The sequence below is a fragment of the Schistocerca piceifrons genome, chromosome 11 (assembly GCF_021461385.2).
Source record: "Schistocerca piceifrons isolate TAMUIC-IGC-003096 chromosome 11, iqSchPice1.1, whole genome shotgun sequence".
In the NCBI taxonomy this organism is placed as follows: domain Eukaryota; kingdom Metazoa; phylum Arthropoda; class Insecta; order Orthoptera; family Acrididae; genus Schistocerca; species Schistocerca piceifrons.
In genome coordinates, this window is record NC_060148.1 from 58,438,516 (window position 1) to 58,465,516 (window position 27,001).

Sequence of the window (27,001 nt, forward strand, 5' to 3'; positions counted from 1 at the left end):
CGGTATTATGTATGACATTTTGTAATCACATAACTATGATGAACAATTTCTGTGAATGCAGTTGAGAACATGAAAGCGAACCAGCTAAACTCTTACGAGACAGCGGGAGCAGCGAGGAGGAGGGCTAGTTGTAAACTGCCGGTTTCCCAGCAGGACACACTGTCAACCGGGCCACTTCGGGAGCGCGGTCGACAACAAAAGAAGGGCACGTGACAAACACTTTCCCTTGCACCTGGAGCTAAAGGGCGGCCGCCCTGTGCGACCCTTCCCGGAGGCGATGACCTGAGATGTCCGAGCGGTCCACCGCAAGGAAATCCATCTGCTGGCAACGCACCAAACGCACGCGAACGTGACGAGACGGCCGCGGTGAAACGACAGAAAACAGGGGATAAAGGGGCGTGGAGCCTTTTGACAGGTACTGTCCAGAGAAAATGGCAGACTTCAACGACGCCTATCAACATTTCATGACGGATGGCCACTGTCAAGCGACAGCAAATCATGGTTCGATGTTCTCTGGTCACTAAGGGTGGCACAAAGAAGAGCCATTATGTGTCATCCTTGCCCAGAACATCAAACTGGCGAGCCAATTGAGGATAACTCAAGAATGTAACAACACAAGGGGCGTGGAGTCTTTTGACACATACTGTCCAGAGAAACTGGCAGACTTCAACGACGCCTATCAACATTTCCTGGCGGATGCCCACTGTCAAGCGACAGTAAATCATAGTTTGATGTTCTCTGGTAGGTAAGGGTGGCACAAAGAAGAGCCATTAAGTGCCATCCTTGCCCAGCAATATCAACCTTGCGTGCCAAACGAGGATACCGCACGAATTTGACAACACAAACATGGAACCAAATCGAGATGTACGTGACACGGGCCACCAAGAGAAACTTCATGAGAGGGCAGAGTCGGCGGGATTGCACGCAACACATGGACAAAAATCCCTACTGACAGCTGCGGCGACGAACCACCGCCACCCCCCCCCCTTCCCCCTTATATTGTGCCTCGGAACAGTGGAACTACTGAGTGTGTCAGTGAACAGTGATTATACGGTTCTTAGTTCAATGCATATATGTGTGTTTCTGTCAGAGAAACTTTGACTCGTGTGTTTTGCAGGGGTTCGATTTATTGGTGTTTATTAGACTGACTCTTGTATTTTGCAGGTGTTCTATTTATTGTTTTTTTTTTTTTTTTTTTTTTTTTTTTTTTTTTTTTTTTTTTTTAGACTTTGACTCTTGTATTTATTGGTGTTTTATTTATTGGTGTTTTTTTTAGACGTTGACTATTGTACTTTCAGAGCTGTTTTATTTATCAGTGTTTGTTTTTGTGTGATGTATTAGATTTGTGATATTTTGTTTCGTAAATTCATTGCTGTGGCATTGCTTCATTTATCAGTCAGATAGCTTTTCATTCTCATTGGACTGTGATCGATTAGCCTTTGCATGTGGCATATTTATAGTGAGGAACCCCATAGGGGTAACAATCACATAATTAATTCTAGTTTCAGTATAATGACACAGTGATCATTGTTTGCTAACTTACTGAAATATAGTAGAGTGATTAAAGTAGTGCCACAAAGTTATTTTAATTCTACAAATTATTAGTTTTATAAGATATAGAATTTTTTTGCGATAACCACTTTGTAAAACATGTTTTTTCTCTTATCATTTTTTTTTGCTTTTGCGGACTGTGCATTGTAATGTTCTGCGTTATAATACTGATGTTATTTTCATGTTCTTTTTTAATTGCTGTGGCACCTTTGCTATTTTCATAAATTTTGCTTGTTAATAAACAGTCGTAAATTTTCCTGTGATCAGTTGGCTCTTGCAATGAGCAAATACTGGTGACCTCCATAAGGGTAACAACCAGAAATTGTTTTCATATTAATGACACAGGAACCATTGTTTTTACTTGCTGACCGAATTAGGTCTACACTATCTTTTAAATAGGTGTCACAGATTGTGTTCTTTTTCTGTTTGAAATTGGTATATTTTAAACATTTGTTGAAATTATTGTGTTTTAGCAAGTAGCTGGTGACCTTTTGCCTTTTCTTTACACTTTTGGTTTAAGTAGGGTGTGAAAAGCCTGCTTGGGAATGTCCTAGCATGGCCAGAAAATTCCCTGCACAGTCTTTTCCCGGAGCGTTGGGGTTATGAAAGGTCTCTGTTGGATTCCTTTCATGTTAATTTCTTAAATCTGTTGTCATTTACGGCATAAATTCCTCTTCTAAATTTACTGTGGTGTTTCTGACTATCTGGGAGGAGACTGAACAGTGAAATGTGTTACTTTTACACATAAACAAGAACGATCTGTCACACTACTACACTTTAAAACACAGTTTATATGCAATTCATGTCACACAGTCTCATACGGAACCTACATCCACTTTCTTTTATATACTGTATATGATAAGATACTGTCATCCCCCTTCCCTCCTGCGTGAGAGGATGAATGAGCAAATGTATTTCTAGTTGCATGCCTCAGGGTAACAGACAATCCTGTCTGCTAGAGAACAGTAGGACCAACGTCGGAACAGGTAGCTACGCTTTCTAAAAGCAGAGAGCTTTCTATTCTTAGTACGATCCTGTCCATCCCTTGTCATGTTGGTATAGGAAGCCGCCCCTCTGGCCACTTCCGTTTGTATTTGGGAGCCACCCTCAGGAAGGGACCAGGTCAGTCTGTCCGTGGCGAGCGTCTGAAGTGGTAAGATCTCCGGCTAAGCGCGTGTCTGCTAAGTCCATAGGACAATGGATTTCTTAAGTTCAGCCTAACTGAAAATTTAATCACCTTTACTTCAGGTTTAGCTCTAAAATATCTAATGTTATCTTAAATTGCAACGCAGTGTATTTCGAGTGTGAAGTTCAGAATATTTTCCAGTAGTTGCTTTGTCACTACTTTGTGAGTAATGTGGAACCACGTGTTGATCAGTAACTCTAACTAAGATCATCAATCTTAAATGCGAGTGTGCGTGAGGTTATAACATCTCGTCTTGACAATATTTTTCAATATAGCAACTTTTCTTTATGTTCAACCCACGTGGGGTGTACTTTGTGAGACCACTACCACGTGCTTATACAATTGTTTGACCCATCAGGTTAATAGTAAGACGTTAGTAACCAGTTCGAGGTTTTTCTTTTGTAAATTGCTTTTCGATCTAATTTATTTTAATTGTCAAAATTATTGTGGAGTTACACTCTTTGTGTAAACCAAGTTGATCATGTGAAGCATGTGGTGTAATCATCAAAGTAGCCCTCAGCTATTCTTTTTGGGAAGATTTCACAGAGAGTTAGTATGAATTTGGTATACCAGTATGTGGTAATTACATGACGGACAGGATTGTGCTACGAACGTAACTTCTTTGGGTGAAAATTGAATCGGTTGGTTGTGGTTAATTTCCTCTTGCATATGTTTCAACATTCTTCGTGTGTTATTTTATGAATGCAGTGTTGTATGCAGTCTCCGAATCTTGGCTCCATATTTGATGTGTTCCGTAAGATTACAAACTCACATTTTCCACAATCCTAAATAAGGCACCAGTTTAGTTATGAATCAAATTTAATATGCTGAAATTTCAATGATCAATGTTAACATAAATTTCCAAATATAAACTGATTTATTTCTTTTTATTTAAATTCTCTTTTTTATATATACACTCCTGGAAATGGAAAAAAGAACACATTGACACCGGTGTGTCAGACCCACCATACTTGCTCCGGACACTGCGAGAGGGCTGTACAAGCAATGATCACACGCACGGCACAGCGGACACACCAGGAACCGCGGTGTTGGCCGTCGAATGGCGCTAGCTGCGCAGCATTTGTGCACCGCCACCGTCAGTGTCAGCCAGTTTGCCGTGGCATACGGAGCTCCATCGCAGTCTTTAACACTGGTAGCATGCCGCGACAGTGTGGACGTGAGCTGTATGTGCAGTTGACGGACTTTGAGCGAGGGCGTATAGTGGGCATGCGGGAGGCCGGGTGGACGTACCGCCGAATTGCTCAACACGTGGGGCGTGAGGTCTCCACAGTACATCGATGTTGTCGCCAGTGGTCGGCGGAAGGTGCACGTGCCCGTCAACCTGGGACCGGACCGCAGCGACGCACGGATGCACGCCAAGACCGTAGGATCCTACGCAGTGCCGTAGGGGACCGCACCGCCACTTCCCAGCAAATTAGGGACACTGTTGCTCCTGGGGTATCGGCGAGGACCATTCGCAACCGTCTCCATGAAGCTGGGCTACGGTCCCGCACACCGTTAGGCCGTCTTCCGCTCACGCCCCAACATCGTGCAGCCCGCCTCCAGTGGTGTCGCGACAGGCGTGAATGGAGGGACGAATGGAGACGTGTCGTCTTCAGCGATGAGAGTCGCTTCTGCCTTGGTGCCAATGATGGTCGTATGCGTGTTTGGCTCCGTGCAGGTGAGCGCCACAATCAGGACTGCATACGACCGAGGCACACAGGGCCAACACCCGGCATCATGGTGTGGGGAGCGATCTCCTACACTGGCCGTACACCACTGGTGATCGTCGAGGGGACACTGAATAGTGCACGGTACATCCAAACCGTCATCGAACCCATCGTTCTACCATTCCTAGACCGGCAAGGGAACTTGCTGTTCCAACAGGACAATGCACGTCCGCATGTATCCCGTGCCACCCATCGTGCTCTAGAAGGTGTAAGTCAACTACCCTGGCCAGCAAGATCTCCGGATCTGTCCCCCATTGAGCATGTTTGGGACTGGATGAAGTGTCGTCTCACGCGGTCTGCACGTCCAGCACGAACGCTGGTCCAAATGAGGCGCCAGGTGGAAATGGCATGGCAAGCCGTTCCACAGGACTACATCCAGCATCTCTACGATCGTCTCCATGGGAGAATAGCAGCCTGCATTGCTGCGAAAGGTGGATATACACTGTACTAGTGCTGACATTGTGCATGCGCTGTTGCCTGTGTCTATGTGCCTGTGGTTCTGTCAGTGTGATCATGTGATGTATCTGACCCCAGGAATGTGTCAATAAAGTTTCCCCTTCCTGGGACAATGAATTCACGGTGTTCTTATTTCAATTTCCAGGAGTGTATATCACCGGTTGTCGTATGACTATTAAAAGATTATAATTAATGTTAGTCTGGTTGGGACTTTGGTAAGCTAGACTGGATACCTGGTGAAACAGTTGCGCAGTAATGCAAGGTTAACTTCCCCAGACAGCTCACAGCTTTTAACCCGCTATTATTGTCTATCAGTTCCGATTACACTACCAACAACGTTATACGTTTGAGACTCCTTTTAGTCGCCTCTTACAACAGGCAGGAATGCCGCAGGCCTATTCTAACCCCCGAACCCGCAAGGGGTTACGAATATTTGTGTCCTTCTGTTTGCAGCCTGTAAAGAAAGGATTGGTGCAAATTGTTAAAGGGTACAACAACCAGACATGTTACATGTTCTTTCATTACTTATTTGCATATCCCTAAGTCAAACCACTCTGAGATCAAATTGCCCATCATCTCTTTTCATTTCTTGCATGTATCTTTATGTAAAAATAATGTTAAGATGATCGGTCAATTTCCACTGAAGATGACATTGGCAATCATTTCAATGGCCTGAAAGTTTTCTGCCCCGCAACATTATTGGACAGCAATTTGCATCTGTTATCAGTAATAAATAATTTTATGTTCTCATATTTTTTGTTTATGTCTGTCATCTGTGGACATTTTTCTTGTTCATTCTGGAAATGAACAACAATCAGTAATTTTCTTTACTGTGACATACTGGAAAAGCTTTTCTTAGTAGTTATCTCCAATAATCTATCCATGTACCATCAATTCGTAGAGAAAGAGAGAAACGTTTCAACATCAGTTTCCTGAAGCTGTATAATGTGCTTCTTAAAATCACTGTACTGAGAGAGAGAGAGAGAGAGAAAGAGAGAGAGAGAGAAAGAGAGAGAGAGCACCTTTGGTTACTTCCAAAAGCTGTCAAGTATAAAAAAAATTCTACACTTTAACTGAGCAGCTAGTAGCAAGGTTGCTGGTTTGATTTTTACTGGACGTACCTTATTTAACTTTATCACCAAATTGGGATGTTAATTAACAAATGATGGATAATAATGTCCTATTATATTTTTGTTTTTAATTAGTAATCACATGGAAAAGTGTAATAAAATAAGATATGGTAGAAAAATGCAAAATGTCTTGTTGTTCAAAGAAAAAATTATATGTAGCAATTGCACATTTTTAATATTGTGTTTGTATTTATTCACAATCTCAAGAAATAAAAAAAAAATCATTATTTTGTATTTCACATTTTGTTCCATATTTAATAATGATTATTAGCAGTTTTGTGTGACTGGTGGTTAAAAATGAAACAATGGAAAATCCAGGATGAAATAATGACAATATTATGAAAAGAGCAGATTCCTACTCACCATATAGTGGAGAGGTTGAGTCGCAGACAGGCACAACAAAAGAAGAGTTTGCCCCAACAGCCAGAGACAGCAGTGGTGTGTATGAGCTGGGTTTACAGGAGAGAGAGAGAGAGAGAGTGTGTGTGTGTGTGTGTGTGTGTGTGTGTGTGTGTGTGTGTGTGTGTGTGTTGTATAATTTGGAAGAAGGCCTTTTGATCAAAAGCTTACCGTATTTACTCGAATGTAAGCCGCACTTTTTTTCCAGTTTTTGCAATCCAAAAAACCACCTGCGGCTTAGAATCGAGTGCAAAGTAAGCGGAAGTTCTGAAAAATGCTGGTAGGTGCCGCCAGAACTAACTTCTGCCATCAAATATATGTAGCGCTACAGAGGCATGTCTTGCAGGCACAAAGATAAATACTGGGGCCAAAACCTCTGCGTCAGTAAATAAATTTAAAAAAAAAGGTGGAAGACAAGCTTTTTTTCTCCGCCCTGAGTTTCTACCACTGCATTTTCATACATTATCCAACGAAGTAAATACAAATTCCTTATTGTTCATCTTTGAAGTAGCAGCATTTCAATGTAGCCGGCAAGATTTTGGGATGTTTGTCAATAATGCCAACTCTACGTTATGAATTTTTGCCTACCTGTGAGATGAGATGGCTGCTAATAGGAACTTTTATGAATTGTGAATCACATGCAGTATTCTCCTCACCATAAGAATAATATGAATATAAACATTTTGCCATGTATTCTTTCGTGTTTGCTGCTATCTCATTTAAATCCTGTCTGCCTCATAAACTACGAAACTAGAGTGAGACAACAGCAAACGCGGAAGAATATACATATCATGTCACGTTTATATTCGTATTATTCTTATGCCTAATAGTGATACAGTCAGAAATGAAGCACGGCGATTGACTAGATTTTTAAACTTAAGATGACTCTAATTTCTGTGCAGAATATAATGTACTAAAGAGGTGTCTGCAAAGATTTTCAAATGGAGAAAAATTTTCGCTTAACTCTCATTCACAACATCTTCTATCATCGCAGTCTATTATTTGCTTCTTGTTGATCATTATCAAAGAAAGAAGCAGTGTAAGTAACAACAAATAGCAGTCTCTTGCCATTGTTTCACTAATGAGATGATTCTTCTTTTTTAAAAAAAAAAAGCGGCGGTAGCGTGCACAATAGCAAGCCATGCCGCGATCGGTGACAGGTCGTAAACACTGATTATCAGAATGCGACAAACAATGCATGACACAGTACAGTAATGCATTTTCAGCTTAGAGTGAAGTAAACACCTGTAACAAAGAGAATGGCACTTATCAGATCAAAGAAAAATAAGCAATCAGTTCAAACCAGAAGAAGCACGTGAAAAAGGATGGGTACCCGTATAAATACGGATGGAGCGCCTGACGCACAGCAATGGCTACCTGGTAAAGCTTAACTGCTAAGCTTACGACTCAAACCGAACTACTGTATCTGTATCGTCATTCATTCGACCTAAATTGTGTCTCTTATTACAGTGGACCAACTTTGTTTCAATTTGGAGGTGCGGCCTAAAACTTTTCTCTCCCCTCGAATTTTGAGTCTCAAAGTTCAGGTGCGGCTTAGGTTCGGGAAAATTTTTTTCCTTGATTTCGAGTCTCATTTTTCAGGTGCGGCTTAGATTCGGGTGCGGCTTCGATTTGAGTAAATACGGTATTTGTTAACAGTCTTTTTTTGTGCATATCTGTGACTCAACATCTCCTCTATATGGTGATTAACAATCTATCCTTTTCAAAATATTGTCATAGTTAAAAATGAATTAAATGATTAAAATTGTTAATTATTAGCAACTCTCAAGTTGATAATAAATGCAGAATTCAAATGAAAATAAAAGAAAAAGTTATATCTAGTGAAAATCCACCTGACAACCTCACAATTGCAAGAGGAGAACACCATGCACAGAGGTGCAGGTGGCTGAGCTACAAAGCTAAAATTGTTCTGTAGTCAACAATGCTAGGAAATCTGTAAAGATGATTTTTTTTTTTTCCCCCGAGTGTATTTGGAAAGTGCATCATACCACCCTGGGGAATTTATGTTTGGGCACAGACCTTCAAATCCTATAATTATCGAGAAAATCGAAGGAGGTCACTTCTTATGTCTCCTTGTCATATAAATTATGAGGGCAAACCAAAAAGTAATGCCATTTTTTTAAAAAAAGAAACTTTCTGTTGGGAACAAAACAGTGCAAGTAATAATTTCTCTACATAAAATCTCACAACCTCTATGCAACTGGTCTACTCATCACACAGAAAGTTGAGGAACAGACAGGCAAAATGAAAATTAATCTACAGGGCCTAACAAAAAGGTATGGTCAAACTTTCAGGAAATATTCCTCTCATCTAGGGGAAGAATACACTATGTTATATAGATGTGGGTCCAGAAATGCTTTATTTCCACATAACAGCTCAATTTCTACAACCTTCCAAAACATTAACCATCTACTTTGAAACAGCAAATTTGCAGTAAAGTGAGGGTTGAGCCAATATCGAATGAACTATTCACAGAAATGTATCTGCACAGGAAAATCAGCTGCTGACAGGGCCGGCACGTGCTACGTGTGGTACAGATAAGCAGGTTCTCATGTGGCAGTCTTTAAACGGTCATGTGGTTGACATTACTTGTTGCTGCTAATTGTCTTACGCTGACGCTGGAATTGTCGTCAACTGCACAAAGAAGTTCGTCATCCAGCTGACGTGTCCTCATCCTTCAAAGCCTTCCTCAGTTGTAAGTAGTAGGCTTAAACGTTCCGTGCTCCCTAAGATGTCAACCGACAGCTTTGAACATTCTTCTGTAGGCGCACTGTCATTCTGGAAATTTCCTCAAATACAAACTTTGAGCGCCACAGCCATTATCATATGCTAATCCGTAAAGCAATGGGGCACCACCAGTTCCACATCTGAATACACTACCACTGCAATGTATAGGAAACCGAGTCTGTGACCAACACTAAACAGTCGCCGCTATGTGCTCGACGCTGCTACAGTGGTGAAGTTTGTCGCGCGTTAACATGGTGCGTGAAGTGAATGACGTGTCAACATTACCTTCATTCAATTCAAACAACAAACAATGGTCGTGAACCTAAGAATTACAACTTACTGTACATTATAACCGGACGTAACTGAGATGGTAATCTGAACGTTCACTTAAGAAAAAATATAAGTGTAATTAGAAGGAAGGTAAGTGCTGGCCGTAATATTGATGGTTTATTGACAGCAAAATTGATTTTCGATCACTTAATTATCAGTAACCAAAGCTATGAAATGATCACATTAACTTGACACCAGTGCCTATGAGCTTTAATTTGTACTCTACAGCACTGAAGATGATCATTATGTGATCGAAATCGATTTTGCTGTCAATAAACCACCAAAATTATGGCCAACGCTGACCTCGCTGCTAATCTCACGTATACGGTTGTTGTGCACACAACACTCTATGGAGTCGCCAATCAACATATGAGTGTGTTCCCCAAGATAGATGTGATTATGAAGAGAAGTACAAAATTAGCTCAAAAATGAAAATAAAGCATTTCCAACCTGTGCTTCCTGAAAGTTTGGGTATCATTTTTGTTTCATCTAGTATATTACTACGTGACTAAACCAGAATCCGATACCAGTTGAGGGTTGCGTATCTAACAGTGAACGAGGGCAACACCCCTTTAATTATCAATATTTCATGTTACTACTGACCGAGTTTAAGAATTGAAAATGCCGTCATAATGCACTCACTGGGATCTACAATCTTAAGTTAAATGTTTAACATAATAAGACAAGTATTACAGTTAGAAACTGTGTGTTTCTTTTGAGGCAGCGTAACTGCTAGTGCATAAATACCCACACTATATTCACCCAGTATTTGAGAAAAACAGTACTTAGTGACTTCCAACCAACTTTACACATAATTTCAAACCTTTACAAACCTTTTTCTCGCTGACACCCTCCAAAAAAATGATTAAAGGAAAAAAGTTTATCACTTATTACATTTTAGCTGTTTGTGTAGTCAAACTTCATTTACTGACTCTATTCACAACACACTTTGCAGACAGTGTCTACACATATCACTAAATGTAACTAAAAAATTATAACACAGTACAACACACACTTCAGGAGATATGTCATAAACATTGGGAAGCATGAAAAACTAGCTTTCATTTAAAATGCAGTGCACATTGCCAAGATTATATTTACCTAGTGTTTTATAGGGAGAGTAAGGAGAGTACTAGGGACTTCCAACAACTTTTAAGCATTTATGAAAGTTTTGTTATGTTAATGACATGAATATAATAGAGGGAAACATTTCACGTGGGAAAAATATATATAAAAAACAAAGATGCTGTAACTTACCAAACGAAAAGGTTGGTATGTTGATAGAGATACTAACAAACACAAACACACACACAAAATTCAAGCTTTCGCAACCCACGGTTGCTTCATCAGGAAAGAGGAGTCATTCCAATCCCGGGAGCAGAAAGACTTACCTTAGGGGGGGAAAAAAAGGACAGGTATACACTCGCACACATACACATATCCATCCACACATATACAGTTACCCACCAGGCCTCAACCTACGCTAATTTCAAGTTGACACCCCTCCTACATCACTTGTCATTCAACAACATCTTTGCCTCTGTACTTCAGCCTCAACTGACATCTCTGCCCAAACTCTTTGCCTTTACTTGTCTGCTTGTGTCTGTATATGTGCAGATGGATATGTGTGTGTGTGTGCGAGTGTACACCTGTCCCTTTTTCCCCCTAAGGTAAGTCTTTTCACTCCCGGGATTGGAATGACTCCTTACCCTCTCCCTTAAAACCCACATCCTTTCGTCTTTCCCTCTCCTTCCCTCTTTCCTGATGAAGCAACCGTGGGTTGCGAAAGCTTGAATTTTGTGTATGTGTTTGTGTTTGTTAGTGTCTCTATCAACATACCAATGCTTTCGTTTGGTAAGTTACATCATCTTTGTTTTTAGATATATTTTGTTATGTTAAACATTTTGACTGTACCTCACTAGGCCATATGTATTTTACATTTTATTTACTAGTTTAGGGAGACAGATACATCTGTTTAAGAGCACATAGCTCAAAACTGTCGTAAAATAGCGTGACAGGAATTTTGCAATCACAGATTGTTAAGAATTCTTCTACAAAGGTTAACATTCAGTTGCTGTGTATTTCACTGTCATTATGTCACACTTCATCTTTGTAGCGAATGTTGCTTAACTGTTAGAGCACTGCTGCATAAGTAAGTATAAGCAGTGATCAAAAATTTTCCATTTAAGGATTTGCTGTGGCATATAACGCAATATGGCATGACTCTGATGTGGGTATGTAAGTGTTAACACGTAGCCAATGGCTTAGTGTGACATGCATTTGTTTCCAATGTGCATGCAGTAAATGTGGAAATGAGAGCTACGGAGACATTATTACCAAATGCAATCAAACAGGACCAACACTCTGTTCTTTTTTTCCTGGCTGCTGAACAACAAACACCAGTACAAGTCCATAGGAGAATGAAGAATGTGTATGGGGCAGCATGTCTGTCAAAATCTGTGAAAACTGTGACAAGGGGTGTGGCTGCTTCAAGGTAATGCATGTTCCCCATACCACAAATGTCATAATGCAGAAGTTATGTCAACTCAAGTCGGAGACACTTGAGCACTGTAACACCCCAAGAAACCCAAAAACCCAAATAAGAATGTCATGATAATTTAAAGTAGGGAACAGTGTTATTCTGACAGGTATGACAACTTTGACAATAACATAACACCTTAAAGTTTTGATGAACACCAATTTCAATAATTACTGATATAATATAATGGAAGGAAACATTCCACGTGGGAAAAATTATATATAAAAACAAAGATGAGGTGACTTACCGAACAAAAGCGCTGGCAGGTCGATAGACACACAAACAAACACAAACATACACACAAAATTCAAGCTTTCGCAACAAACTGTTGCCTAATCAGGAAAGAGGGAAGGAGAGGGGAAGACGAAAGGAAGTGGGTTTTAAGGGAGAGGGTAAGGAGTCATTCCAATCCCGGGAGCGGAAAGACTTACCTTAGGGGGAAAGAAGGACAGGTATACACTCGCACACACGCACATATCCATCCACACATACAGACACAAGCAGACAAGCTTGTGTCTGTATGTGTGGATGGACACACAAACAAACACAAACATACACACAAAATTCAAGCTTTCGCAACAAACTGTTGCCTAATCAGGAAAGAGGGAAGGAGAGGGGAAGACGAAAGGAAGTGGGTTTTAAGGGAGAGGGTAAGGAGTCATTCCAATCCCGGGAGCGGAAAGACTTACCTTAGGGGGAAAGAAGGACAGGTATACACTCGCACACACGCACATATCCATCCACACATACAGACACAAGCAGACAAGCTTGTGTCTGTATGTGTGGATGGACACACAAACAAACACAAACATACACACAAAATTCAAGCTTTCGCAACAAACTGTTGCCTAATCAGGAAAGAGGGAAGGAGAGGGGAAGACGAAAGGAAGTGGGTTTTAAGGGAGAGGGTAAGGAGTCATTCCAATCCCGGAAGCGGAAAGACTTACCTTAGGGGGAAAAAATGACAGGTATACACTCGCACACACGCACATATCCATCCACACATACAGACACAAGCAGACAAGCTTGTGTCTGTATGTGTGGATGGACACACAAACAAACACAAACATACACACAAAATTCAAGCTTTCGCAACAAACTGTTGCCTAATCAGGAAAGAGGGAAGGAGAGGGGAAGACGAAAGGAAGTGGGTTTTAAGGGAGAGGGTAAGGAGTCATTCCAATCCCGGAAGCGGAAAGACTTACCTTAGGGGGAAAAAATGACAGGTATACACTCGCACACACGCACATATCCATCCACACATACAGACACAAGCAGACAAGCTTGTGTCTGTATGTGTGGATGGACACACAAACAAACACAAACATACACACAAAATTCAAGCTTTCGCAACAAACTGTTGCCTAATCAGGAAAGAGGGAAGGAGAGGGGAAGACGAAAGGAAGTGGGTTTTAAGGGAGAGGGTAAGGAGTCATTCCAATCCCGGAAGCGGAAAGACTTACCTTAGGGGGAAAAAATGACAGGTATACACTCGCACACACGCACATATCCATCCACACATACAGACACAAGCAGACAAGCTTGTGTCTGTATGTGTGGATGGACACACAAACAAACACAAACATACACACAAAATTCAAGCTTTCGCAACAAACTGTTGCCTAATCAGGAAAGAGGGAAGGAGAGGGGAAGACGAAAGGAAGTGGGTTTTAAGGGAGAGGGTAAGGAGTCATTCCAATCCCGGAAGCGGAAAGACTTACCTTAGGGGGAAAAAAGGACAGGTATACACTCGCACACACGCACATATCCATCCACACATACAGACACAAGCAGACAAGCTTGTGTCTGTATGTGTGGATGGACACACAAACAAACACAAACATACACACAAAATTCAAGCTTTCGCAACAAACTGTTGCCTAATCAGGAAAGAGGGAAGGAGAGGGGAAGACGAAAGGAAGTGGGTTTTAAGGGAGAGGGTAAGGAGTCATTCCAATCCCGGAAGCGGAAAGACTTACCTTAGGGGGAAAAAATGACAGGTATACACTCGCACACACGCACATATCCATCCACACATACAGACACAAGCAGACAAGCTTGTGTCTGTATGTGTGGATGGACACACAAACAAACACAAACATACACACAAAATTCAAGCTTTCGCAACAAACTGTTGCCTAATCAGGAAAGAGGGAAGGAGAGGGGAAGACGAAAGGAAGTGGGTTTTAAGGGAGAGGGTAAGGAGTCATTCCAATCCCGGAAGCGGAAAGACTTACCTTAGGGGGAAAAAATGACAGGTATACACTCGCACACACGCACATATCCATCCACACATACAGACACAAGCAGACAAGCTTGTGTCTGTATGTGTGGATGGACACACAAACAAACACAAACATACACACAAAATTCAAGCTTTCGCAACAAACTGTTGCCTAATCAGGAAAGAGGGAAGGAGAGGGGAAGACGAAAGGAAGTGGGTTTTAAGGGAGAGGGTAAGGAGTCATTCCAATCCCGGAAGCGGAAAGACTTACCTTAGGGGGAAAAAAGGACAGGTATACACTCGCACACACGCACATATCCATCCACACATACAGACACAAGCAGACAAGCTTGTGTCTGTATGTGTGGATGGACACACAAACAAACACAAACATACACACAAAATTCAAGCTTTCGCAACAAACTGTTGCCTAATCAGGAAAGAGGGAAGGAGAGGGGAAGACGAAAGGAAGTGGGTTTTAAGGGAGAGGGTAAGGAGTCATTCCAATCCCGGAAGCGGAAAGACTTACCTTAGGGGGAAAAAAGGACAGGTATACACTCGCACACACGCACATATCCATCCACACATACAGACACAAGCAGACAAGCTTGTGTCTGTATGTGTGGATGGACACACAAACAAACACAAACATACACACAAAATTCAAGCTTTCGCAACAAACTGTTGCCTAATCAGGAAAGAGGGAAGGAGAGGGGAAGACGAAAGGAAGTGGGTTTTAAGGGAGAGGGTAAGGAGTCATTCCAATCCCGGAAGCGGAAAGACTTACCTTAGGGGGAAAAAATGACAGGTATACACTCGCACACACGCACATATCCATCCACACATACAGACACAAGCAGACAAGCTTGTGTCTGTATGTGTGGATGGACACACAAACAAACACAAACATACACACAAAATTCAAGCTTTCGCAACAAACTGTTGCCTAATCAGGAAAGAGGGAAGGAGAGGGGAAGACGAAAGGAAGTGGGTTTTAAGGGAGAGGGTAAGGAGTCATTCCAATCCCGGAAGCGGAAAGACTTACCTTAGGGGGAAAAAAGGACAGGTATACACTCGCACACACGCACATATCCATCCACACATACAGACACAAGCAGACAAGCTTGTGTCTGTATGTGTGGATGGACACACAAACAAACACAAACATACACACAAAATTCAAGCTTTCGCAACAAACTGTTGCCTAATCAGGAAAGAGGGAAGGAGAGGGGAAGACGAAAGGAAGTGGGTTTTAAGGGAGAGGGTAAGGAGTCATTCCAATCCCGGAAGCGGAAAGACTTACCTTAGGGGGAAAAAAGGACAGGTATACACTCGCACACACGCACATATCCATCCACACATACAGACACAAGCAGACAAGCTTGTGTCTGTATGTGTGGATGGACACACAAACAAACACAAACATACACACAAAATTCAAGCTTTCGCAACAAACTGTTGCCTAATCAGGAAAGAGGGAAGGAGAGGGGAAGACGAAAGGAAGTGGGTTTTAAGGGAGAGGGTAAGGAGTCATTCCAATCCCGGAAGCGGAAAGACTTACCTTAGGGGGAAAAAATGACAGGTATACACTCGCACACACGCACATATCCATCCACACATACAGACACAAGCAGACAAGCTTGTGTCTGTATGTGTGGATGGACACACAAACAAACACAAACATACACACAAAATTCAAGCTTTCGCAACAAACTGTTGCCTAATCAGGAAAGAGGGAAGGAGAGGGGAAGACGAAAGGAAGTGGGTTTTAAGGGAGAGGGTAAGGAGTCATTCCAATCCCGGAAGCGGAAAGACTTACCTTAGGGGGAAAAAAGGACAGGTATACACTCGCACACACGCACATATCCATCCACACATACAGACACAAGCAGACAAGCTTGTGTCTGTATGTGTGGATGGACACACAAACAAACACAAACATACACACAAAATTCAAGCTTTCGCAACAAACTGTTGCCTAATCAGGAAAGAGGGAAGGAGAGGGGAAGACGAAAGGAAGTGGGTTTTAAGGGAGAGGGTAAGGAGTCATTCCAATCCCGGAAGCGGAAAGACTTACCTTAGGGGGAAAAAATGACAGGTATACACTCGCACACACGCACATATCCATCCACACATACAGACACAAGCAGACAAGCTTGTGTCTGTATGTGTGGATGGACACACAAACAAACACAAACATACACACAAAATTCAAGCTTTCGCAACAAACTGTTGCCTAATCAGGAAAGAGGGAAGGAGAGGGGAAGACGAAAGGAAGTGGGTTTTAAGGGAGAGGGTAAGGAGTCATTCCAATCCCGGAAGCGGAAAGACTTACCTTAGGGGGAAAAAAGGACAGGTATACACTCGCACACACGCACATATCCATCCACACATACAGACACAAGCAGACAAGCTTGTGTCTGTATGTGTGGATGGACACACAAACAAACACAAACATACACACAAAATTCAAGCTTTCGCAACAAACTGTTGCCTAATCAGGAAAGAGGGAAGGAGAGGGGAAGACGAAAGGAAGTGGGTTTTAAGGGAGAGGGTAAGGAGTCATTCCAATCCCGGAAGCGGAAAGACTTACCTTAGGGGGAAAAAAGGACAGGTATACACTCGCACACACGCACATATCCATCCACACATACAGACACAAGCAGACAAGCTTGTGTCTGTATGTGTGGATGGACACACAAACAAACACAAACATACACACAAAATTCAAGCTTTCGCAACAAACTGTTGCCTAATCAGGAAAGAGGGAAGGAGAGGGGAAGACGAAAGGAAGTGGGTTTTAAGGGAGAGGGTAAGGAGTCATTCCAATCCCGGAAGCGGAAAGACTTACCTTAGGGGGAAAAAATGACAGGTATACACTCGCACACACGCACATATCCATCCACACATACAGACACAAGCAGACAAGCTTGTGTCTGTATGTGTGGATGGACACACAAACAAACACAAACATACACACAAAATTCAAGCTTTCGCAACAAACTGTTGCCTAATCAGGAAAGAGGGAAGGAGAGGGGAAGACGAAAGGAAGTGGGTTTTAAGGGAGAGGGTAAGGAGTCATTCCAATCCCGGAAGCGGAAAGACTTACCTTAGGGGGAAAAAAGGACAGGTATACACTCGCACACACGCACATATCCATCCACACATACAGACACAAGCAGACAAGCTTGTGTCTGTATGTGTGGATGGACACACAAACAAACACAAACATACACACAAAATTCAAGCTTTCGCAACAAACTGTTGCCTAATCAGGAAAGAGGGAAGGAGAGGGGAAGACGAAAGGAAGTGGGTTTTAAGGGAGAGGGTAAGGAGTCATTCCAATCCCGGAAGCGGAAAGACTTACCTTAGGGGGAAAAAATGACAGGTATACACTCGCACACACGCACATATCCATCCACACATACAGACACAAGCAGACAAGCTTGTGTCTGTATGTGTGGATGGACACACAAACAAACACAAACATACACACAAAATTCAAGCTTTCGCAACAAACTGTTGCCTAATCAGGAAAGAGGGAAGGAGAGGGGAAGACGAAAGGAAGTGGGTTTTAAGGGAGAGGGTAAGGAGTCATTCCAATCCCGGAAGCGGAAAGACTTACCTTAGGGGGAAAAAAGGACAGGTATACACTCGCACACACGCACATATCCATCCACACATACAGACACAAGCAGACAAGCTTGTGTCTGTATGTGTGGATGGACACACAAACAAACACAAACATACACACAAAATTCAAGCTTTCGCAACAAACTGTTGCCTAATCAGGAAAGAGGGAAGGAGAGGGGAAGACGAAAGGAAGTGGGTTTTAAGGGAGAGGGTAAGGAGTCATTCCAATCCCGGAAGCGGAAAGACTTACCTTAGGGGGAAAAAAGGACAGGTATACACTCGCACACACGCACATATCCATCCACACATACAGACACAAGCAGACAAGCTTGTGTCTGTATGTGTGGATGGACACACAAACAAACACAAACATACACACAAAATTCAAGCTTTCGCAACAAACTGTTGCCTAATCAGGAAAGAGGGAAGGAGAGGGGAAGACGAAAGGAAGTGGGTTTTAAGGGAGAGGGTAAGGAGTCATTCCAATCCCGGAAGCGGAAAGACTTACCTTAGGGGGAAAAAATGACAGGTATACACTCGCACACACGCACATATCCATCCACACATACAGACACAAGCAGACAAGCTTGTGTCTGTATGTGTGGATGGACACACAAACAAACACAAACATACACACAAAATTCAAGCTTTCGCAACAAACTGTTGCCTAATCAGGAAAGAGGGAAGGAGAGGGGAAGACGAAAGGAAGTGGGTTTTAAGGGAGAGGGTAAGGAGTCATTCCAATCCCGGAAGCGGAAAGACTTACCTTAGGGGGAAAAAATGACAGGTATACACTCGCACACACGCACATATCCATCCACACATACAGACACAAGCAGACAAGCTTGTGTCTGTATGTGTGGATGGACACACAAACAAACACAAACATACACACAAAATTCAAGCTTTCGCAACAAACTGTTGCCTAATCAGGAAAGAGGGAAGGAGAGGGGAAGACGAAAGGAAGTGGGTTTTAAGGGAGAGGGTAAGGAGTCATTCCAATCCCGGAAGCGGAAAGACTTACCTTAGGGGGAAAAAATGACAGGTATACACTCGCACACACGCACATATCCATCCACACATACAGACACAAGCAGACAAGCTTGTGTCTGTATGTGTGGATGGACACACAAACAAACACAAACATACACACAAAATTCAAGCTTTCGCAACAAACTGTTGCCTAATCAGGAAAGAGGGAAGGAGAGGGGAAGACGAAAGGAAGTGGGTTTTAAGGGAGAGGGTAAGGAGTCATTCCAATCCCGGAAGCGGAAAGACTTACCTTAGGGGGAAAAAAGGACAGGTATACACTCGCACACACGCACATATCCATCCACACATACAGACACAAGCAGACATATTTAAAGATTAAATAAAGATATATAAAGATTAAATATGTCTGCTTGTGTCTGTATGTGTGGATGGATATGTGTGTGTGTGCGAGTGTATACCTGTCCTTCTTTCCCCCTAAGGTAAGTCTTTCCGCTTCCGGGATTGGAATGACTCCTTACCCTCTCCCTTAAAACCCACTTCCTTTCGTCTTCCCCTCTCCTTCCCTCTTTCGTGATGAGGCAACAGTTTGTTGCGAAAGCTTGAATTTTGTGTGTATGTTTGTGTTTGTTTGTGTGTCTATCGACCTGCCGGCGCTTTTGTTCGGTAAGTCACCTCATCTTTGTTTCAATAATTACTGAGTATGTCATGATGTAAAGCTAGAAAGAAACAAGGTTATTTTTAATTAGCTATCAAACATCTTAGTAATAACTGCAAATCAGTACGATGAAAGTTAAGTCCAAAGTAATATGTCAGTCAGAGATAATATTTATTGTCAAAGAGAGTTGTAAAAGTGGCGAAAAGGAAATTCAATGCATCTACAATGCTCGATCATGGAAAAGTTAGTCACTTGCTAGCTTGCTTGCTATCAAGTCGAGAGAGAGCACGATTTGTTATAGTACTACAAACAGAACGCTACGAGATTGTTTCTATTAAAAAAAAAAAATACTGTTGCATGATAGAGATATGCGGACTTTGTTCTCAGTTATTCTGACTTCAGAACTTGAACTGAAGTGATATTCTGACTGTGTATGACGAGTTAATGTACTTTAATTATTAGAGATATTACTGTTGGACTCGAACTTCATCAAAGTGAACAGTTACAATGAAGAATGGACATAGTATCAAAGACTACAATACCTGATCAGCCTGGAGTAGGAAAAATTAATACGACCACACGAAGATAATACAAATATGCCGATTGTAAAAGTTGTCGTAATTGTCACCATCACCGAACTGAAAAGAATCGTAATTGATCTGATCCATCGGTGTGCATGTGGTGTGATGATTATAAAGTAATTGCTAAGAAGGAACAATAAAATTGTTTGTCAGTAATGGAAATATCACGTGTTGGCTCCATCATTAATTGAACTGTGTGATAGTTGATAATCAAAATTAATTAACTGTGAACATTTTAATTGAAAGAGTGACTTGATGAGCACTGAAAGGAGTGTTTTGCCGAAATAATATCATGATGCACGAAAGCAAGATCGCATTATAGATTACCTCTGGATTTGCGTTGTGCCATAGTGAACAATTCTGCCTAGCAGCGTAACAACAACTACTGATATTGAACCGCAAACGAATTTTTCCTCACTTCAGTGGTGTGAAACGACACCGGTGATGACTGATTCACTCAATACTGCAATAACTAACTAACCGGGCATAGCAAATCATCATAAAACCGTAACAGACAATTAAAATCAGCAGTTCACATCGCTGAGAAGACTGTGTGGACTCACAAACGGACTTTGATACATTACACGGAGGAACAATTTTCTTGAGAGATTTTCAGGTGCTGTTCCACGTTATCCGACGGGGACAACCATCACTGCATGTCGTGTCTCCATTCCACCAACCGAGCTGTAGCAGTAGCGGCTCAACATCAACAGCGACAACAAAACGGGAGAGGGGGCATCACAGCACTCACACAATAATCCAGATGTCTCCCCATACAATTATCGTGCCTTCAGTCCCTTACAAAAGATCTCTAAGATTTGATGCTTCCTGTCAAACAAGGACATCCGGCAGGCAGCTGCGGACTTCTTCACACAACAGGACACGGTGTTCTAACAGACGAGTATTTTATCCTGATGCATCGGAGGGATGGTTGCCTCGATGCTCACGGCAATTTTGCCTGACTGGCGTATTGATTCTAGACTGTACGGACCGAGTCAGGTGGCGCAATGGTTAGCATACTAGACTCATATTCGGGAGGACACCGGTTTAAACCCACGTCCGGCCATCCTGATTTACATTTTCCGTGATTTCCCTAAACCACTTCAGGCAAATGCCGGGATGATTCCTTTGAAAGGGCATGGCCGATTTCTTTCCCCATTCTTCCCTCATTTGGTGGGACTGATGACCTCACTATTTGATCCTCTCAACCAACCAACTGGCCTTCAAACATAAACTTTTTGATCACATTTCTGTTTAATGTCCCATAATACATTAGGATTTAATGTCAACTGATGTCTCGTATGTGTGTGAATTTCTATGTGATGAAGAATGTACTTCTTTAAGTGAAGCAATCACCCAGCAATCACATCTACATCTACATCCATACTCCGCAAGCCACCTGACGGTGTGTGGCGGAGGGTACCTTAAGTACCTCTATCAGTTCTCCCTTCTATTCCACTCTTGTATTGTTCGTGGAAAGAAGGACTGTCGGTATGCCTCTGTGTGGGCTCTAATCTCTCTGATTTTATCCTCAAGGTCTCTTTGTGAGATATACATAGGAAGGAGCAATATACTGCTCGACTCCTCGGTGAAGGTATGTTCTCCAAACTTCGACTAAAGCCCGTACCGAGCTACTGAGCATCTCTCGTGCAGAGTCTTCCACTGGAGTTTATCTATCATCTCCGTAACGCTTTCATGATTACTAAATGATCCTGTAACGAAGCGCACTGCTCTCTGTTGGATCTTCTCTATCTCTTCTATCAACCCTATCTGGTATGGATCCCACACTGCTGAGCAGTATTCGAGCAGTGGGCAAACAAGCATACTGTAGCCTACTTCTTTGTTTTCGTATTGCATTTCCTTAGGATTCTTCCAATCAATTTCAGTCTGGCATCTGCTTTACCGACAATCAACTTTATATGATCATTCCATTTTAAATCACTGCTAATGCCTACTCCCAGATAATTTATGGAATTAACTGCTTCCAGTTGCTGACCTGCTATATTGTAGCTAAATGATAAAGGATCTTTCTTTCTACGTATTTGCAGCACATTACACTTGTCTAAATTGAGATACAATTGCGATTTCCTGCACCATACGTCAATTCGCTGCAGATCCTCCTACGTTTCAGTACAATTTTCCATTGTTACAACCTCTTGATATACCACAGCATCATCCACAGAAAGCCTCAGTGAACTTATGATGTCATCCACAAGCTCATTTATGTATATTCCGATTAGCAACGGTCCTACGACACTCCCCTGCGGCACACCTGAAACCACTCTTACTTCGGAAGACTTCTCTCCATTGAGAATGACATGCTGCGTTCTGTTATCGAGGCACTCTTCAATCCAATAGCACAATTGGTCTGATAGTCCATATGCTCTTACTTTGTTCATTAAATGACTGTGGGGAACTGTATCGAACGCCTTGCGGAAGTCGAGAAACACGGCATCTACCTGGGAACCTGTGTCTATGGCCCTCTGAGTCTCGTGGACAAATAACGTAAGCTGGGTTTCACACGACCGTGCTTTTCGAAACCCGTGCTGATTCCTACAGAGTAGATTTCTAGACTCCAGAAAAGTTATTATACTCTAACATAATACGTGTTCCAAAATTCTACAACTGATAGACGTTAGAGATATAGGTATATAGTTCTGCACATCTGTTCGATGTCCCTTCTTGAAAACGGGGATGACCTGTACCCTTTTCCAATCCTTTGGAATGCTACGCTCTTCTAGAGATCTACGGTACACCGCTGCAAGAAGGGGGGCAAGTTCCTTTGTGTACTCTGTGTAAAATCGAACTGGTATCCCATCAGGTCCAGCGGCCTTTCCTCTTTTGAGTGATTTTAATTGTGTCTCTATCCCTCTGTCGTGAGAAGAGGCGGCCACTCCTCTACCAGGTGGCAGCACGTGCCTGCTTACGTACACCCTCACCCCCACCCTGGTAAGAAGTGCTCAGCCAGGCTGTGTGCCCATCTGGCACTTTGCCTTTCTAGTTACCCGACCATTATTACAGTCGGAGCCGTGCTGTGCCCGAGCGACAGAGCAGAAATGCTGGATGTGCTGGCACTGTGTAGGACTTGGTCTGGCCACAAATATTAGATTTCACTATCCTTCTCAGTGTGGTTAGCAAAAGTTCAGTATCACTGAGCCCGTAATGATGCAGTGACCGGTGGAACAAATGGTAGTTCACAGAGGCCTGTAATGACTAAGTTCACATAGCGAACAACAGGCTAGAAACAGAGTCCAAAACACGCGAGGCCGTCAAAACTCACCTCTTCACACAAATTGACATTTCCTCCATTGGGTAAAGCAAACGGCCATAATGTACGAATTTGGGGGTCACAACCTCCTGGCATTGTCATCAAAGATGAAAGAGATTCACCAAAAATGAATTGTTTTGTGCCGTTTCTGCTGATAAAATGGAGGAAACTGTGACAGGAATGTCATAACTCAACATTCTGCAAAATTGGTTGTCAACTCCACAAACATTCCAATGATTTAATTCTTGTAGATGACAGTGCCCTGCCTCAATTTTACCTTGAGGTGCAGCTTTATCTTAACATCACCATCCTACAGCCTTGGGTTGGGAGAGGTGGACAACAAGACCCTGTTCACTGGTTTTGGCCTCACATATCACCAGACCTCACACCTCACAACTTTTTTTGTGGATGTATATCAAAGACAGTCTTTATCCCACCCATGGCAGCTACTCAACAACAGTTGGGAAATCAAACTGCTGAAGCTGTCATTTCAATAAAAAGAGACATGTCAATTAACGTGCGGAATGAAATAGCCTACTGTTTCAATGTTTCTTGAGGAACACATGGTGTTCTTGTCGAGCATACAGTATAGTGTCTGTGCTGACATAAAACTTTGAAACTTCCTCTATCCAGTGACATGTGCAATGTGTTTCTATCTTTCATAGTTTCTCTGTAATAAACAAATGAAATATATTCTTTTTTTTTTTTTTTTTTTAATCACCTTGCATTACTTCCAAGGTCTCATTCCTTAATATAAAGCATATCACACTGAAAATGGACTTTAAGGGGGGGTAGGACGTCAAACAGGCCAACTTGAAGCAGGAGAGGCACCACAGCACATTTCAGTTTCCAGTGTCTATACTTTTACAAATAAATTCATAAAACTTTGTCGGCAAGACCAGGAAGGATTCAGAATTCAAACTCATAGCAGCGGAAGTTCTAAAACATAACGAAGTAATTTCTTTTACGTGTGAAATTTCATCATTTTTTTCACTTATTAATGGCAGCATTTGTTGCTATAGGTACACTTTTCTTCATAAGTAAGACAGATTCTTCAATGAATTTTGCACAGCATACAAACCATACTTAAAGGTGTATGAAACTCTAGAATTTTCCAAATCTATTAAAAACTGTGGTAAAAATTGAGGTAATTAACTATAAAATTTGTGTTTTTTTCTAAACATGAAGTTTAAAATATAACAGTTCATTCATTTTTTCATAAATTAAATAAATTTTAGAGTTTCATACAACTGTGAGTATTTTATGTATGCTGTGCAAAATTAATCAAAGAATCTCTCTAACTTATGAAGAAAAGTGTACCTATAACAACAAATGCAGTCATTAGTAAGTGAAAAAATGATGAAATTTCGCACGCACAAAAATTTATTTTGTTATGTTTTTGAATTTCCACTGCAATGGGTGTGAATCCTGAATCCTTCCTGGTGATGCTGACACAGTTTTATGAATTTATTTGAGAAAGTATGGACACTGGAAATTATAATGTCCCATGATGCTTCTCCTGCTCCAAGTCGGCCCGTTTGACGTCCTACCCCCCTTAAATGATCTGTGTGTTCTTAATGTAACAAAGGTGTATTAGCACAATCCAAGAAAATGTCATGAATTTTCCACTAATAATTCCTTCACCACAGCTATTTCAGTAAAACATCACATTCCTGTAGCAGTCAGCTGTGTAAGCTACCACCAGTAGGATGCGTGCAAGCACAGAATTATCAGCTTAAAATGCTAAAAACGATATATTCTATCTGAGAACAGCTGCAGCTACATTTTAGATAGTTGCTTGCAATTATTCCCTTACTTGAGCACAAGATGATACACGGTGCTGACAAATTTGGCAGCGGGGCAGTCTGGAATTTTCTGTGCCTTGATAAGAGCCATCACTGGCTCTAACTCATCTTTCAGGACAGCCATTTTCTCTGTAACAAAAGACCACCATGCCCATGCATAAATTATTTATCGTATCTGTCAAGCAAAATGTATTGGGGTGGAGAAAAACATCAAAGTGCATTAAATTGTGTTGTTATTTGGGGTTTTTATTGTTTTTTTTTCCTGTATTGACAATTAAACTGTTCAATTTAAATTCTTATGATTAATTTATTGTAAACAGTAAAACATTTTTGCAACCTCTCTATTAATGGAGAAGACTGAGAAATTCTTCTTCAAGCAGACAGCACAAGTATTGCACATGCTGTTGAACTATGAATCGATCATTTAGAAAGTCCTGCTATACAATTCTATAAGAAAATAATAAGAAATGAAAGGAACAAGCCCTAGAACACTCCCACTGTCTTGCTCATATGTTAAATCCAAGATTCATGGGAAGGAGACTAATTGCAGAATAAGAAGAAAGTGCAGAAAACTGGCTCACAGAAATGCCTCCACAGTAATTTGCAAACGTTATGTGTTTAAGACTGCTGATTCTTATTATTCTCCTGTCACTATGTTTTCTGATGCAATTGTGGCACAGTTCCATCCAAACAAACGTTGGAAGATAATGCAACTGAAAACAGCAAAAATTACCAACAGGATTTGCTACTTTTGTCAAAAGCCTCATTTCTTGCCCTGCCAGGACTCCATCCATTTTGAGCTACCTTTTGCACCTACAGGCTTGTTTGGCCAAAATCAAAATATTTTAAACTAAACATTGAAAAATTAGTAAATATCTATAAATTCCTGCATGCTTCCAAAAATGACTAAATTGTAATTCACAATCATTATGATTCTACATCAAGTTACAGTATCTTAAGTGTAAATGTTATCTGATCATGTTCCCTATTTCTCAAGAGAAATTAAAATTAATAAAATAAATTCTTATGATAGTAAATAGTTGACATCAATCAATATGATGGGTCTTTTTAATTTGCATAACACCATGTAACATTTTACATGTTAATTAAATATTCATCCTTTTGTTTGGGGGGGAGGGGGGAAGGGGGGGGGGGGAGCAGGTTAAATTAAAACAACCCCGCAATGTACTGATTCCAAGTGTGAGTTTCATGTATGACGGGACTTCAAAAGTAAGTTACTCATTATTATAGCAGGCTATGTAACTTTCACTGAATACTGTACCACACTTTAAAGTGACACGGATACGCGACACTATCTTTCAACAACAGCACCCATATCTGTAATCAACAGTCAGAATTTTCTACTAATCGTTCAGTTCCTTGATGACAGAAATTCGCTCATCGGTCACAGAGTTGTTCAAGAACCGCTACGTGATTGTCCTAATCATTGAAAAATGTGAGATTGTTGTGAATAAGTTCCTCAGTTGCCTAGATATTGTTGTCCACAGTCAATGTTGACGGCCTTCCTTCCCGATTGGCATCACCCGTGTTTGTGCTGCCTCACCAAATTGTTTGCACCATTCTGCCAGAGTCTAACATGACAGTCGCAATGCTCCAGCTTGTTTTGTTACCCACTGTGACAGCAGCATGCCAAGAGGCAAGAAAGCTACATTTCTCAATATGGTATTGGATGAGTGCTAATAGTATGGTTTATATTGATTTGTATCTTAACTTTTACAACAGGGAGCATATGTAGTGCGAGAAAAATCGTCT

At 41.6% G+C, this 27,001-nt stretch overlaps 1 protein-coding gene across 1 annotated transcript in view; it reads right to left on the reverse strand.

The window, feature by feature from the left end:
• Positions 1-27,001, reverse strand: part of LOC124720275 (something about silencing protein 10) — a 201,032-nt gene that overhangs the window by 55,098 nt on the left and 118,933 nt on the right. Inside the window, exon 6 of the mRNA XM_047245591.1 lies at positions 25,240-25,357. Within this exon, the coding sequence (XP_047101547.1) occupies positions 25,240-25,357 (118 nt within the window). The remainder of the gene's footprint in view (positions 1-25,239; positions 25,358-27,001) is intronic.